This window comes from Lemur catta, chromosome 15 (genome assembly GCF_020740605.2).
Source record: "Lemur catta isolate mLemCat1 chromosome 15, mLemCat1.pri, whole genome shotgun sequence".
NCBI lineage: Eukaryota > Metazoa > Chordata > Mammalia > Primates > Lemuridae > Lemur > Lemur catta.
The window spans coordinates 42,263,213-42,279,838 of NC_059142.1; the positions used below are offsets into that span (position 1 = coordinate 42,263,213).

General features: G+C 57.0%; 1 protein-coding gene across 1 annotated transcript in view; it reads left to right on the forward strand.

The window, feature by feature from the left end:
* Positions 1-1,630: 1,630 nt before the first annotated feature.
* WNT3 (Wnt family member 3) overlaps positions 1,631-16,626 on the forward strand; it is a 45,421-nt gene continuing 30,425 nt past the window's right edge. The window contains exon 1 of the mRNA XM_045525898.1: positions 1,631-1,823. Within this exon, the coding sequence (XP_045381854.1) occupies positions 1,744-1,823 (80 nt within the window). The 5' untranslated portion in view covers positions 1,631-1,743. The remainder of the gene's footprint in view (positions 1,824-16,626) is intronic.

The window sequence follows — 16,626 nt, forward strand, 5'->3', positions numbered from 1 at the left end:
CCTTGCCTCCTCTCTTTCATCTCTCCCCCCACCCCACCCCCTCCAGTCGAGCACCGGGCTAGGAACGCGGCAGAAGCCGGTGACAAGCCCAGGCGGCTCTCCCGACCCTTGGTGCCCCCGGGGCCAGTTCCCCGTGCTTCCCGCGCCAGCAGCAGCCGCGTGCGGAGAGGGCTCCCGGGCGGCAGGGGCAGCGGGTTCGAGCTGTGGGTACGGGCGGCCCAGATCAAAGGCCAGGAATGTCTGGCCGCCTGGCGTGGCCTTCCTCTAGTCGTGGCCCCCACCTAGCAGGGAGCCGCCTCCAGGCCGGACTCCGGTGGACTCATTCTCTGACCCTTCTGCGTAGTTCCCTGAACAGCGATCCTCGCCCCACTCTCACCTGCCTGGCTTGCTTCACCCAGGCCAGGGCTGCTCCAGAGCCCCTGCGCCCCGGGTGGCCCGGGAGGGAGGCTGGGGGGAGATGCACAGGTGACAGGGGGTGAGTCTCCCCAAACCTGGCCACAATCTTTGTACCACTCAGGGCTGAGACCTAAATCCTCGGCTCTGGAGAGGAAGAGGAGAGGAAAAAACAAACCCATAGGGGGCCTGAAAGGATCCTTTTCTTATGGGGAGGAGTTAGGGTATATAGCTGCATTTGGTGTCCACACAGGGCGAGGGGTTTTATCACCAAACCCCAGGTTGGAGCTCCCCATCGGCAGAAGGTCCCCTGGCCTCAGGCAGGAGAGTCGGCTGCGAGGGGTTCTGCAACAAGGTCCTCCAAGAACCTCAGCTGTTCTCAGCCAGGGCTTGCTGCGTTTTGCTGGCTCCAAATGGTTCAACCCCAAGATCCAAATGGGGCTGTGGGTGGTGCTTCCGACCCGGGCCGAGGTCGGGCCTATACCCCTCGAGGAGGAGAAAGTGACCCGACTCCGCGAGCAGGAAATGCAACTGGCCGCTGGTGTCAGTTGCAGGAAATGCAAAGGCAGCAGGAGGTCCCGATACCGATCTGATCCCTGACAAAAGACTCAAATGACACTCGGCTCTGTCCCTCGGCGCCGCCCGCAGCTAGACCTTCGAGCCTCCGCGGACTCTTCCGCGCGCCTCTCGGACACCCGGGAGGCGACCCCTGCGGCTGGGGCGAGGGCCGGCTCGCGGGCTCGGGAGGCTGGACCCTGGGAGGGGTTGCATTTCCCAACCCCCTGATCCTGACCTGCCCGAGAAGGGCTTCTGGAAACCTCCCTGTGGTATCTCCTCTCGATTCCTCACGAGCCCACGTCCCAAGGGGTCACGGTCCCCGGCAGAAAAGGAGCCACCCATGAATGCCAACCCGTCACTACGTGGACGCCCGGGTCAAAGCCTAAACCTGGCTGGCGGGGCCCTCGGCGGGCCCGAGCCGGCAGAGGGTCCAGCGTGCCGTGTGCCCCCAGGTCCTCACTGTGTCCGGGGCGCGGGCTTTGCCCAAGTTTGCTGGGCGATGCCCTTCCCGGAGCCCGAGTTGTGGGCCGGGCGGGAGGGGCGCGTGATTGACAGGCTGAACTACAGACTCATCTCTTACCTTAGGCCGCGGGCGCTGATTGGCTGCTCGCTGACATCCTCAAACCCGGCTGCTCCGCGCTGGCTCGGGAGGGGGGCGGCTGCGGGTGGAGGTGCGCTTCTGCCAAGCCCGAAAGTCATTTCCAATCTCAAGTGGACTTTGTTCCAACTATTGGGGGCGTCGCTCCCCCTCTTCATGGTCGCGGGCAAACTTCCTCCTCGGCGCCGCTTCTAATGGAGCCCCACCTGCTCGGGCTGCTCCTCGGCCTCCTGCTCGGTGGCACCAGGGTCCTCGCCGGCTACCCAATTTGGTGGTAAGACTCGCCTCTTGTCTGCCCCGCGGCCCGATCTCTCGGCCGCGTACGGGACAGGTGGGGGGCGCGGGCTGGGGGTGGGCTGCGGCAGGGCTGGGGCTCCTTTCTCCTTGCCTCCCTCCAGACCCCCACCCGCCCACCCCTCCTGGATTTTCTGCTGGTGTCGCCTTCAGAATCCAACTCCTGGCTTCTCGGATAATCACCATTTTCCCTGCTTCCCGCTGCAGAGGCTGGAGGACTTTCCCGTCTCAGGTCTCTTATTCTTAGATCCTGACCCTCCACCCGTCCCAATCTGGAGGTCCCCCAAGACCCTCCATTTGCTTGCAGTTGGGTTTCTGGAAATCCAGCGCTGTCCCTGGGGCCCAGCCACTCCTCTTCTCCATTTTGGGGTCTTCATGGGCAAAATCATCCTGTTCCTTCATTGCCACCCCACCTCTGCCTGCGCCTCCATCAAGAGATTTGCCCACAATAACCCCCGTTGCCGTCATATTTCAGACCCCAGCGGCTTCAGGGGTCCTCCCGGGGCAGAGGGGACCGCGGGGAGGATTTCATCAGATTCTCCCCATTCTGCTCTAGATTAATCTTGAGCCTCTCAAGTGAATATGGTATTTGCTGATCCGAGATGCCATTGAATTCGGCTTTGATTCATTTCTTGCTTGCCCATCCTGGCGAAAGGGGGGTTCCTTGAAAATGTAGTTGTTTAGGAGGGGTAGGCTTGTTGTTCTTTGACCAAAAACCCAATTCCCATGTCACATTCGTTCCTTTTGGAAAACCGAGGACCGAGCAGAAAGGCAGAGGAGAATTCCATCCCCGAGAAATGCTGATACAAAAGACATTTTAGCAAACGAGGCTGGGAAGCCAGGCACAGGGCTTGGGGGGCTGAGCACGTGTGGGGGGATTGGGTGAGGGATCAACAGCCCCTTGGGAGCCCCAGCTCCAGGGAGCCCCCTTGTTTTCCAAGCGGCCCCATCGCCACTCCCCCGCCCTCCGCAGGTCCCAGGGGCCAGAGGGGAAGACACACTGAAACCAGTTCTCTGAATTACACCCCGCCTCTCCCCAGTCTCCAGCCCCCTGCATTCTGGAAAACTTTAATTAAAGAATCTTCCCCTCCTGGATGGAGGAAAGCCTCGGCCTGGGGGTGGGCGGTGAGGAGGAAGAATTTGGGATCTGTGAGTAAGAAGTGTGGCTGTGGGCCCTGGAGTGAAAGTCAGAGGGAAGTACCTACGGGTACTGCCTGCAGGCCCCCACTCCGCCTTCCTTGCCACCCCAGAGCCCAGGGTAGGGGAAGCAGAGCCAGGAAGATTTGGGGGCCGCACCCTGAGAATCTTCTTCCAGGTTTTTGGAGGTGGCAGCATTTGTGTCTGGATGTTTGGGGGCCCCCGGGGGAGACGGAGGCAGGGGCAGGGCATGACCAAGGGTCTCTGTTCAGAGGGTGCTGGGAGCTGCTCCCAGGACAGACACCAAGAGGGGAAGCCTTTCTTCTGCCCAGCCCACCCTTCCCTGGAAGGTCGGGCTGGCCTGAGGCCTTGTCATAAAGAAGTCCATCGGGTGTCGGGTGGCTGGTGGCAGGGCAGCCAGGGATTTCGGGATGGGGGGTTCTGCCAGCTGAGGGGTGGAGAGAGCTGCTGCTGAAACCAGTCCTGCCTCACTGGCCATTCCTGACTCTCTTCCCATTCCCGGGCCAAGGCCATGCTGTTTTTGCTTTTGCAGGGACCCTCACAGGGGTGTAGGGGGGTAGGAAGAAAGGCTTGGAGCCCCATGGGGGGCAGGGACCAAGGAAGAGGGACCAAGCTCCCCTGTCCTATGAACTGGAGGAGGGCACTTCCTGGGGCAGTGCCGGTGGGTAGGTGGGGGGTTCTGGTGTGAAACGGTGCCTTGGGGAGCCTCTAGATGAGGACCACCCAATGGAAAGAAACACTGGGAAAACCTGGAAGGTGGAGACATTGGCGCTAACGTAATGCTACACACATGGCTTGTTTGGGAATTGTGGTGGGGGGACAGGGATGCTGCTTTGTCTGAGCTGAGGAGAGACGTGTGTGTGTGTGTGTGTGTGTGTGTGCGAGAGATGTGGGGGTGGGCAGGTCCAAGTGTGCCATGCGAGTGTCAGTGCCTGTGGTTGCCTAGCTATGTGTGTGTTTTCTGGATGTGTGTCCCTAAGAGGTGTCGTCTGTACACTAGTGTGTCCCTGTGTGCAGAAGTGTTCGTGACTGGGACTGGGCAACTGTGGCTGTGAAATCATGTGGGTGTGCCTGGGCCACGGCTCATGACGGGGTGTGTGTGTCTGTGCATACAAGTGTCAGCAAGTGGCAGATTCTGGGATGTGTGTGTGTGTGTGAGACAGAGACAAGTCTAGAAGTATCTTTGCTCATGTAAAGGTCAGCGCTCCTGTCTGTTTGTGACGCCGGGCTTGACTGTGCTCATGACTGGGCATGTGAGTGTGGGGTGTGTGTGCGTGTGTGCGTGTGTGCGTGCGTGTGCGTGCATGCCTTCATGACAGTATGAGGGGAAAGCCCCACACATGTCTTTGTGCGTGAATATCAGTGCTCATGGCCGTGACCTGAGTGTGCTTGTGCGTGTGAGTGAGCCTCACGTCCATAGCTGCGTGAGGGCTGTGTCTGGGTCTGTCTGTGGTCCTGTCCCCGAGTGTCAGTGGCTGGGCCCGTGGCTGCATGTCTGTGGCCGTGTTTGCAGACATGTGCCCCGTGGGTGTGAGTGACACCTGAGCTGAGCGTTGGGGGCAGCTGTGGTCCTGGAGGGAAGGTCAGGCAGGGAGCAAAGGTCTGCAGAGAGCTCAGCTGACCTGGGATCCCAAGCTGAGGGGCGGGGGCAGAGCCTTCCTTGGCACCAGCTTGTCCTGTCTGCCTGGGGACTGTAGTCACTGGCCCTCCTCTCTGAGGTCCTTTTTCTTTGGTCTTGGAGTTGGGGTGGAGGTGAGTCACCTTCGCAGGGCCAGGCGGGGCTGGGGCTGCAGAGCGGATGGGCCTCAGATTTCTGCTCCCACTCTGGCTCCCAGGCAGTCAGATTCCAGTTCCTTTAGCATCTGAGCCCACCCCAGCCTGCCCCTTTGCCCACCCAGCTCACACATTCCCCAGGAGGGATTTACAGGGGACTCATGTAGCTGGGGTTTCTGTCCATGCCACCCTCAAGCAGGGCACCTCCACCCCAGCAGCCTGCACTGGCCAGACGGCAGCCCCTGCTCCTGGATGGAAGTGCTGTGCTCCAGGGCCCTCCAGCCAGGTAGTGGCAGAGCTAGGACGGGAAGCAGTGGCAGCAGCACTGATTTCTAGAACTCTCCTTGTCCGTCCAGAGAGCTCCCAGTGGAGAAACTTGTCTTTCTTCTCCTTCTTGGGAGAAAAATGAACCTATCTTATTAGGGTCTAGCCCAGCACCCCAGTAGAAGGGGCCTGTGCTGGTGGCTGGAGCTCACCTCACTTCTGTGGGACTGAGGACCAGTGACTCAAGTACCTGGGCGAGGTTCCTCACCTTGCACTCGGGGATCACCAGCCTACCCTGCCTCACAGCTTGGGTGAAAGTGTTCTGCAGAGGACATGGGCAGAGAGCTGGGAAATAGAACCTGAGTTCTCCATCCACCATCCTGGGACCCATCCTCCCGCTCAATCTCCTGTCCTAAGTCCTGCCTCAGTTTCCCCATCTGTCAGGTGTCCTGCTGCTTCCCCCACCCACTCCCACCTCCACCGCTGCCTTTCAGAGGCTTGTGAACATGTTCAGTCAAACCCAGTGGGGTCAGTGGGCTGGGCCCAGGGAGGCACCTGGAGACTGCGGGGGAGGAAGGCCCCAGGCCAGGTGTTAACACTTGTAGCAGGCAGGAATTACTGCCGGCTGGGCTGGGGCTGGGGCTGGCGAGGAGCTGAGCTGGCTGGAGGCTGTTGATCCCACAGACAGACAGACAGACAGACAGACAGATGGGCAGATACCAGAACGGATGGATGGCCAGGCTTTCACCGGGTGGTCTCTCTTCCAAGGCAGCCCTTTCCCTGGGGGGAATGTGGCGGGGAAATTAATCCAGGTCTCTTGGAAGTGAGTTAACAGCCCTCCCGCTCACTCCACCCCCGTGGTGGGTGGGGCCTGAGTGTCCACAGGGAGCGGCATCTGTGGCTGATCTGTTGCTGTTCTTCTGACGGGATCACATTTGCTTAAAGAGAAGAAAACAGGTCAAACGTTAGAATAATTCCGGGAGCCTGAGCTGAATTACGTCCTTGGAAGAACCTGCTTTAATGTGTGGGGGGAAGGCGTGGGGGAGGGGGCAGCTGTCAGGGAAAGTCCTCCCAGAATCTCGGAGCATTTTATCAACAGCTTTGGGGCCAAGAGGTGAGCGATGGATGGGTGGAGTCTGAACATCACCCCCACCTCCACCCCAGGGGTCCTGAGGGCTTCCGGTTTGGGATGTCTGCCCTGCAATTAATCCTGTCCTGGTGGGAAGACCTTTGGAGGGGGGTGGGGGGCAAAAGAGGCAGGAGCTGGACTTTGGTGTCAAGTCCTGCAGCAGGTACATGCTGCAGCCTCCCCGGTGGCAAACCCAGACAGACCCTGCCAGTGCCCACACGCTGGCGCCTAGGCACATGCTCAATGCCTGATGAAGGAGAAACTGAGGCAGACCAGAGAGGGCTCTGAGTGGAAATCCACAAAGAAGAGACTCAGCCAAGCATCTTCGGTCCTGCTCACTGAAGAACTTAACGCTAATAAACATCCCCTGTACTCAGGCAGAGGTAAAACCGAGAAAGTAGCCTGGGAACAGTGTGCAGGCAGGGAGCTAGGGCCCTGGGGTTTGCTCCAGACTTGGTCTCCAAACTTCTGCCCTCAGTCTGGGCAGAAGGCAAGGAGCCTGGGAACGGGGCAGGAGAGGTGACTTTTGTCCGAAGACGATGTGGCTACTAGACCCTTCTAGGGAGGGAGTGGGAAAAAAGATTTTTCTGGCCTCAGAATGTGTTGAGTCAGGGGTGAGGAGGACCTTTTCCGCCCACCCTGATGTGAGCCCCAGAGTCCTTCTAAAGCCACCAAGGAGGGAAAGACATTCTCTAACCCAGTTGGGGGAGGAGGTATGCCTAACCCCACCGCCACCTCCCCGAAGGTTAGGGCCGTCCTGATAGTACATCTGCACATCCGTGTTATCTTGCATGTTAGAAAATGGTTAAAGCTGGGTGTGAGGAGACCTGTGTCTGAGTTCTGAATGTACCACCGATTGGCTGTGTGACCTGAGATAAGTTCCTTTCCTTCTCTGGTCTTCATTTACCTTGACCATACTGAAGGGTTCCCTCTGCCTCTCAGAGTCTATGCCAGGGACTCTATTCATTGCTGTGATACCTAACGCTCCACAGCAGACATTCTGGGCCTGCCTTGGACAGTCCACCCCTTCATTTCTGCAGCCCCATCTGACCTAAATCCTGAAGCTGCAGCCATGCCAGCCTGCAGGCACTTCAACACCTCATGTTCCTCTGCGGCCAGGCCGTCTGCATTCACTTCTGGTTTTTCCATGTACTACATGGGTAACTCAGGCCAAGTTAACCTCCCCAAGCCTCAGCTTCCCCGTCTGTAAAATGGGCACAGTCATTGCCTATACCTCACAGGGTTGCTGTGAAAAATAAATGAGTGAATACACTTAGAGCTCTTAGAATATGCCTAGCATACAGGAAGCACTATGTAAATGTTAGCTATTTTCACCCTGTCTGCAAACTGTTGGTTCATTTAAGTCTTGGATCCAAACTTGCCTCTTCCAAGAAGCCCTTCCAGATTGGCCCCACCTGGCTCTGTTTTCGCCTCATCTCCAGAGCCAGTTTGGCTCATAATGCTTGGCATTGGTGACCAAGAGCCTGTGGCTTTATTCTTGAGTTGAAGGGGCCAGGCCAGGCTAAGCTAACTTCAGTTCTTGCCTGCCCTGGGGAGAGAGGGCAGAGTAGAGAGGGTTACTGGAGTGTCCCCTGCACCTCTCCCCACCCCAGAGTCTGCTGGACTCTTGCAGCCACTGCCATTCCCAGCTGGACCTGGGAGGGGTGGGGGGGCAGGCTCACCGGGGGCGTGGCACCAGGGCCGCCCGGAGCAGCCCGAGCAGAAGTTGCTCCTCTAGGAGCTGAGCGATGATTCAGAAGGTGATTTATAGACGGAAGGCAGAAAGCCTGGCTCCTGGCAGAGGCCTGCTGCTTAATTACATTCTTTGGGGGGTGGAGGTATGTGTGGGGAGGCGGCAGGGGAGAGGCTCTACCTCCTCCCCCTCCAGGCCTTGTCCCTTTGGCTGTCCGAGCTCCAGCAGGGTCCTTTCTCCCGCTGCCAGAGAGGGAATTCGCTGCCCGGTGTGAGGCCAGGCCAGGGAGCGGAATAGCCTCTGGGCGTGGAGAAGGTGGGAAGGAGGAAAGAGACCTGAGTCCCATCTCCTGTGACTCCTCCAAGGGAGTCGTCTGGCTGGAGACTGGGCTGGAAAACGGGACTGCTGGGACAGATCACTCGGTCCCCTCCCTGCTTCTGGACAAGGGACTGACTAACCCCCTAGGAAGAGGGTTTCTAGAATCTTCTGAGTGTGGCAACTCCACATGTTCCTTCCAGCACCCTATCCTCCCGCTGCCTCTCAGGGCCTGCCTTCAAGTTGGCTCCTTTTCTGTTGCTGGGTTCTCAGTGGGCCGGTGGGGCCGAAACCCAGTTCTTCAGCGCTAGCAACCTGCCTGTCTCCTGTGAGCACAGTGGCCACCGTAGACCCACCGGGGCTCTGCAGGCAGGGTCAGCCGCGCATCCTCCTGCTAAACCCACATCTCCGGGAGTCACCATGGTTCCACAGGCTACAGCTAACATCACTTCTGTGCTGTTGACAAGAGTCCTTGTTCTGTTGAGTCACTTGCCGTGTTGCTGTCTGCATTCCCTCTATGAACACTGACCCGCGCAGCAACCTGCTTGGTGACACCTCTCTAAGGCGTCCTAATTCCTGTGCAGCCTGCATCTTGGCTCAGAAACCCAAATGTTTCACGGCTGGGTCTCGGGGCTGGAGAGGTGCGGGGCGGCAGGGGTGGAGTGGCCCAGGCCGATAGCGTCTGTTATCTGTTTGCAGCTTGGCTTGTACAGCCGGGAGGGGTTGGCAGGGGTCAGGATGGGGACACTAGACGGCTCTCTGGTTCCCCCTGAGGCGGGCCTTCTCAAAATGGCCTCATTATGTGTGTGGAGTGAATTCCAGAAATGTCAGGCGCACCTGTACAGCTAGGGGAAGGATGGGGATGCAGACATGGGCTCTGGGACGTGAGGGTGCAGTGCGAGGGGATGGGAGGCTTCTGGGCAGGGAGTTAGGGGACCGGAGACCTGGCTCTGCCACCAGCTGTGGTGTGATGTTGGGCAACTCCCGTAACTGTTCCGGGCCTCAGTAAATAGGAGAGTCAGAAGAGCTGCCGGCCAAGGACTTCTAGCTCCCGGATCTCAATCCCATGGGCCGTGTTCTGTGTTCAGGTCACCCAGCTATTTGGATTATCTGTGCCTGGTGGGGGGCGGTCACTGAGGCTGATCTCAGGGCAGGGTGGGGGCTGTAGGGCACTAACCTGTACACTCAAACAGCTGTGAGATTGTGGATGAGTCCCTAACCCCTGGGCCTCAGTTTTCTTATCTGCAAAATGGACAACGATCATAACACAACCGCTTGCCCTGCCTACCTACAGGGCGTTCAGAGCTTCAGGTGGAATAATCTTTGTGAAAGCACTTTGAGATGCAGCGGGTTCTTTCCAGAGATGTCATCTGTCGTTGCTCATCCTAGGAAAGAGGAGGAAGATCCAGCCCTTACTTGGAGGTGCTAAGAATGGACCCAGTGAGACCCTCTGAGCCTCTGAGCTTGAGGAGCTGGTATTTCCCACAGAGGAGTAAGAAATGGGACTGGACAGGGGAGTTCTTGTCCTCAGCTCCTTTCTGGAGGGCTGTGATGCCCAGTGGGCAGCGCTTGGGAGAGGGAGCAGAGGCCTCGGCTCTGAGGCCAAGTGGCCATGGGGTACACCCAGGTTCACAGCTCAGGGCATAGGGCTTGGTGGTCCCCTGGGCCCGGTGCAGATACCACAGGCCTGACCGCAGCTGAGCTAGGCCCAGAGTGGGATTTCCAACCAGGGACACAATGGTGGGGGGTGTGGGTGGAGGTGAGGAGGGTGGGGCGCAGGGTCGGCAGTGAAGGGGCTCTTCCAAGGCCTGTGGTCATCAGGGAATCCTGGGCACCCGGGCAAGGCCTGGCAAACCGGGCGGTAGACACAGGCCATTCCGTCAACCTGGTCTGGGAAAACTGGGAGGACTGAATGCGTGCGTGCATTGGTGAGGGGGATGGGAGGAACAGGACCAACGGAACCTGCCCCTGGGCACAGAGTCCCACTTATCTGCCAGAGCCAGCTGGGCCAGCGAGGAAAACCAATCTCGCAGGCCCATTAGGAATGCAAATAGGGGCTCATGACTCCAGTGAACGCGCATCCCGCCTCCCGCCCAGCTCCCCACCACGCGTCCTCACGATGTGGATTTCCAAGGGTGTCACTCCCCTGCTCTAAAACCTCCAGTGGCTCCCCACTTCCTGTCTGACACTGAGGCTCCCTAGGATTTGGCCTCTACCCACCTATGCAGATGCGCCTTTCATAACCCCCTTCGAGCCCTACAACATCCCACTTCAACTGGAATACGACCTCTGTGCTTGTCCATTGAAATACTTCCACCTCCTCTGACTTTAAAGGCAGCCCAGCCCAGTCCCTGTCGGCCAGGGTCAGTCTGCTCTGCTCAGCTCAGACCCCATTGGCTCGGGTCACGTAGCTAACAGCTGGGAACCAGGGAGGGCCCTCGGAGGGTCTGTCAAGGCGGAAGGGACCCTCGACCCGAGCAGGCTGCTGTCCCAGACGCTGAGATGAGCCTGTCTCCCCAGTGTCAATTCTCCTAGGTTTCTTTTTTCCATCCCAGCTGTATTGGCAAATGTTTCCTGTTTGCGTACTATTTCTTCCTCCCCGTTCACCAGCTCACGCTATGCTTAGCAGTCCGAGGTAGTTTTAAGATTGCAATTGGCAGGATTTGTTTCTCTACCCAGGAACAGGTGAACATGTGTGTTGACCACGCACAGGTGCTGCCTGCAGATGGTGTGGGACAGCTCTGATCCGTGTCCTGTTGGGCCCAGAGCCTTTTTCCTTTGACCGCCATTCAGGCTCCATTGTGAACTTCTTATTTGGGGGTAAAAATTTACCTATCTGTGTTCTACCTTGTTTCTCAAAGGATGGTTTGAGGCAAGATTGCACCTGACCTTCAACTTGAAGGCTGCTGCTGTGGGTTTACTGACACCATGTAGGAGCCTCTGGGAGATCTCTTACCTGGGGACTCCATAAGTCACCAGGCTGTCTTCAAGCTGGGATTGTCATTGCTGGCTGTGGTGGCCATGTGAGCATTTTGTTGCCCCCAGGATTGGAGGGTGACCTCCTGGGCCTCAGTTTTCTCACCTGTGAAACAGGAAGGAGACAGAGTAAATGACCTCTCAGATTACTTCCAGCTTTCAGTGTCACCATCCTACTTAGCCCTTTTTGCTTCTTTGTGCCTGGTCTCTGTCACACACATACCACCAAGCAATTGGGCAGAATCCTCTTCTCGCCCAAGTCCAATCCTTTTGTTGGCATCTCTGATACAGCCGAGTTGTCACTTGACTTGGACAATTCAACATTCAGCTTTATTTCTCCCCAAGGAACCAGCATGTTTTCTTCTTTCTAATTTAAAAACTTTAGTACATTTTTCTTTATGTCCTGACTGTGAGGAAGCCCAGAGTCAACCTGGAATCTCCATCCTCGCACCTGTGCTGACCTTGACTTTTCTTCTCCTTTTACCTCCATCCCGTGTTTCTGTTTTATTTTGTTATTTAATCCAATGGGTTTAGTGTCATAAGCTTCTCCAGAGAAGGCATGTTGGGTTCTCTGGGCCCGGGCTGCGCATAGTGGGTGCTCAGTAAATGTTTGTTGTCCTTGGAATAAACATTTGCTGTCAGCGCTTCACATTCTTTCTGGAACAAGGCAAGGCACACATGAATTAAAAAGCAAAATAAGCATTGCCGTGGCCGGGAGTTGGCCCTGGCTGGGTAGTCTGAGTTGTGAGAGCTGCAGTCGGTTTCTTTTTGTTTCTATGTTGTCAGCTTTCTCTCGAGTCTCCAGGGAAGTCACCGTCATTTCTTTCTTCCATGATCTACTTCACTCCAAACCTGAAGTTGGTACCTAATCCTCCCCCTGGGGATCTCTCTTGTTCCTGGGTGATGAGCGTGGCTTCCTCTTTCCCCGGCTCCCTTCACATCCACTTCCTCCCGCCTCCCCCAGCCTTGGAAGCCAGCGGTGGTGCTGCTGCTGCCATGCCGCGGGTGATGGCACGCCCAGGTGGCACTCACCCTCTCTCCAGCCGGGCTGCTTCCTAGCTCCAAACTTGCTTGGTTCTGTGAGCCTCAGTTTTCTCACAGGTAAAATGGGGACGAAGGTGCTGATGCCGTGGAGCTGCTTTAGCTTCGAGGACATTGCTGAGGTCATAGATGCATCCTTACTGGTGCCGAGGAAGGCTCTGGGCTCCCCTACAGATGGAGGACCACCTGTGTGGAGCCAGACTTTCTCCTCCCCAAAGTCCAGGGGCTGCGGGTGAGCCCCAGCTCTGCTGCCCAAGGGCAGCGAGGAGGTGAGAAGCCAGTCAGAGCTGGGGGCACGCCTTGCTGGCTGCGTGGGTGAGACTGGCCTGGCCTCCCTCGCTGGCCACACTCCCCTCTGCTTCTCCTGGATGCTCCACCTGCAGATGGGGGCTTGGCACCTCCCAGGCCAAGCCAGGGCCCCTCTTAGGGTTTTGCTGATGGAAGGGCCTGGCTGGCAGTGAGGGGCCCTGGTGCTTGTCCTGCGTGGTCTCGGGCCCAGCCGCCCTCTGCTCCACTTCCCTCTTCCCTACCGCTGTGCCCTTCACCCCAGTGCAGAGTCTGGGGCCCAAGGCGTCGTACCCCTCTAAAGCCCACGCCCCTCCCACCCCAGGCACGCTCTTGGGACTCAGGCTTCCTGCCCAGATGGCCGTGAGCCTGCTTCTGGGCCAGGTAGTCCTCTGCCTGGGGCTCACCCTGGGGCAGGCCACACTGAGGCAAAGAGGGGGCCAGGGGAGTCCATCTGCAGGGCCAGGGTGGAGCTGGGAGGTTGGGGTGTCAGCGTGGGGTGCAGCGGGGATGAGCAGGCTGCAGCCTGGGGCCGGCTCCCCCGTGCCGCCATGTTCTAGTAGGAACTCCGTGGGAAACCCAGCCTTGCAGGTGGTGAGTGAGGTATTCTGCCAAGATAGGAGGGTGAAATGAATTTTTTTTTTACCTTTTTAATTGAAGTATAACATCTGTGTAGGAAAAAACACCAACTGTTTTTCCTCTGTTCTCACCCCACAACAGTCAACACAGACGACTTCTGTGACCAAATAGATGCGAGTGGGCGGGTTTCCCCGCACACCGAGCAGGCAGTGGGGTCTGCAGCAGACACCAGCTAGCTGCCCTCCAATCCGAGCCAGTTCTGACGCTCTCTACCTGGAGATAGGGCCGCCTCTGGATGCCAATCGCAAGCCTGGCTGCTTTCACCTGTGCTCTGAGCGGCTCTAAACTAGGGTTTCCAAGACCCCCTCCTTGGCTTCCATGAATCTGCTAGAGCAGCTCACAGAACTCAGGGAAGCACGTTCACCAGTTTATTGCAAAGGATATTGCAAAGGACACAGATGAAGAGATGCGTGGGGCAAGATAGGGGGAGGGGTGTGGAGCTTCCCTGCCCTCCCGGGGTGCCACCCTCCAGGAACCTCCGTGTGTTCAGCTATCCAGGAGCTCTCGGAACCCTGTCCTTTTTATGGAGGCTTCACTACGTAGGCATGATTGATTAAACCATTAGCCATTAGTGATCAACCCAACCTTCAGCCCCTCTCCCCTCCCCGGAGGTTGCAGGGTGGAGCTGCAAGTCCAACCGTCTAATCCTACCTAGGTCTTTCTGGCGACCAGCCCCCAGCCTGAAGCTACCTAGGGGCTGCCAGCCAGTGGTCAACTCCCTAGCACGCAAAAAGACACGAAGACCTCTTGGAGGTCTTGTAAAATACGTATTTTACAATATCACGTACATGGCAGCCACTACCCAACTCATAAGTGTACAGCTCAACGAGTGTGACTGAATATATTACCTTTGACAGTTAACCTGACGTGAAAGTTAAACAGTGGGCACAGGGCAGATGAGCCATCTCATTGAGCAGTCTCAGCCCAGGCCCTGTGGACGCTGCAGCCAGGTCTTGGGACTGGGGTGGGAAACAGGTTCCACGAGGGTCTGACTCCACGGAGTCGGGAGGAAGCCCTGCGTTCTCCGTCTTTGCCACGTTGTCATACGTTCCTGCCCCCACAGGCTGACTTCCTTCCACATCAGTGACACCGCCAACTTCATCTCAGCTTGTGGGCACTCTTGCCTTCAAGTCCCTTTTTGTTAAATGTGGAGCTTGTTTTATCCTTTCTCAGCCTCAAAGGCTCTTCCTTCTTGTTTGGTCAGTTTTGTCGATTTTCGACGGTCTAACCAGGAGAGCACTCAGACAGCGGACGTGACCGAGTCTGCACCGGCTAGTCCCCTCCGCCCTCCGCCCCCGCCCCCAGGCTCGCTAAGGCCCCCCTTCACGTGCACGGGTGAGAGTGTGGGGCTTAGGGGACAGCAGCAGTGGGCTCTAGATGGTTCTGCGTTCACATCTGGGTGACCTTAATCTCTCTGGGCCTCAGTTTTCTCTCTGTAAAATGGGTCACGAGGGCTGCTGTGAGGATTAAAGGATGTAACACACGTGAGGCTGACACAGGGTCTGGTGTCTACACAGCAAGTGATCTACATGCTTCACCATCGTTAATCGTGTTTTGCCGTGTGTGTTGTTCTTGCACTGCCTCGCGTCCCCGAACCCCTGGGCTTGCCCTGCCTTCCTGCAGAATGACTGGGAACTCCTGTCGTCTTCAGAGCACTGTTCAGGCACCACACCCCCTGCTCAGCATCCCCGCTGTGCCCTGGCCCCAGCTAAGCCCCTTCCAGGCGCATCTGTGTCATGGAGGAGGCTGGGAGCCACCAGCAGGCAGGGCCGGGTCTCGATCACCTTTGACTCGTGCCACCAAGCGTAGCATGGGGCACACAGTGGGTCCTCAAGGCCAGGCAGTGGGAGGAAACGACACTGCTGGGAATCACCTCGTGGCCTCCGTGAGGCCCTCCCAGGAAGACCAACTGGCACTTGTCACACATTTTTCTCGTATTCTTAGTTACCTCTTCACGTGCATCTGTCTTGTGTTCCCCATGTGAGGGGCAGACCCTGAGGCCTATGGCTTCTGGCTTCGCGTCGCTAGGGAGCCTCAGCGTCAGCCCGAGGGCTGCAGGGGCGCGGTCAGTGGCTCCACTGACTGCCGGCTCACGAGTCAGGCTCCTTCCCAAGCAAGCTCAAGTCCGGGCTCTGCAGGTCCCCACTCTCTGGGACAGCACTTCCCTTGCGCTGTGACCTCCCAGCGGGGCCAGCTCTGAGCTACGAGCGTCTGTGCCGGGAGGCAGTGTGGCGTTCCTGAAAGAGGGTAGGCTCCCGAACCAGCTGTGGCACAAACCTCAGATGTGCCTCTTAATAGCTCTAGAACGTGGGTGGTTGCTTAAAAATCTCCGAGTCTCAATTTCTTCCCTAAAAATTGCGATCTCAGGGCAGTTGTGAGGATGAAATGAAATAATACACAGAAACTGTGTTGAAAGTGAGTAATTAAAGATGTTCTGAAGGTCACTCCAACGGAGCTGGGGCTATAAAAATATTCTAGCCCAGGCCCGGCTTCTTTAGAACAGAAAGATCTGAATTCCTCCCAAAACAGCAAAGGCCATACGAAGGGAAGATCACATACTCTATGTAGGTTTGTCCCAACTGATTCAGCTATCTGGAGAAAGAAGTGGGTGAGGAGCAGAAGTCTGTGACTCACTGGGCCACAGGCAAGGCGGACTCTGGCCAGACCTTGTGTTCTGATGTCCTGTTCAGCCGGAATAGCCACACAGGCCTCCTGCTTTCTGGAAAGGAAGGGGAAATCAGATGTGGCTGCCGGGGTTTACTGGGGTTCCCAGGGCTGATCCGTGTAGGTTTAGTAAGACTCTAGTGAGCGGCTCAGACACTAAGCGGGAGTCCCGGAGGCTGGGTGGGATGCAGGCTGGCCGAGGGATGGCTGTCCCTGCGTACATCCAGCCTTTAGGGGAGAGGGGCCTGCCAGACGACGAGAAGGGTTGAATGCCGTCGCCAAGAAGCGGTGGTGCGCCATGGCACGGCTGGCACAAACCTACCCAGATACCAGCTGCTCTCCTGCACACCGACACAAAATAGCTTTTATTGTATAATAACTGGCACACGCAAGGGAGTAAACACACCATATAAATAGGATATCACAACACGATGAAAACCTGGGCCTCGCCACACCCCTGCAGGACTAGACCACGACCAAAGCCACTGCATCGGTCCCTGGGCTCCTCCCCTCCCCTCCCCCATCTCCCTCCAGATGTGACTGTGTCCTGAATTTTGCACAGTTATTCCACATCTAATTTTGCATACTTATTCCATTATTTTAAAATAATAGTTTTCCCAAGTAAGAATGCCTAAACAATATATTTTTCATTTTGCTTCTAAGTAGCAGTATAAAAATGGTGTTACACTGCATGCAGTCTTCCGTGACGTGCTTTGCTCCCTCTGCGTTACGTTTCTAAGTTCCAAACTGCTATTGGATCTTGCTGTAGTTCCCGCATTTTCAGGGCTGTATAAGAGTCCATCGTTTGAATATACAGTTTTTCTATTCTGTCTCCTGTCCATGGAC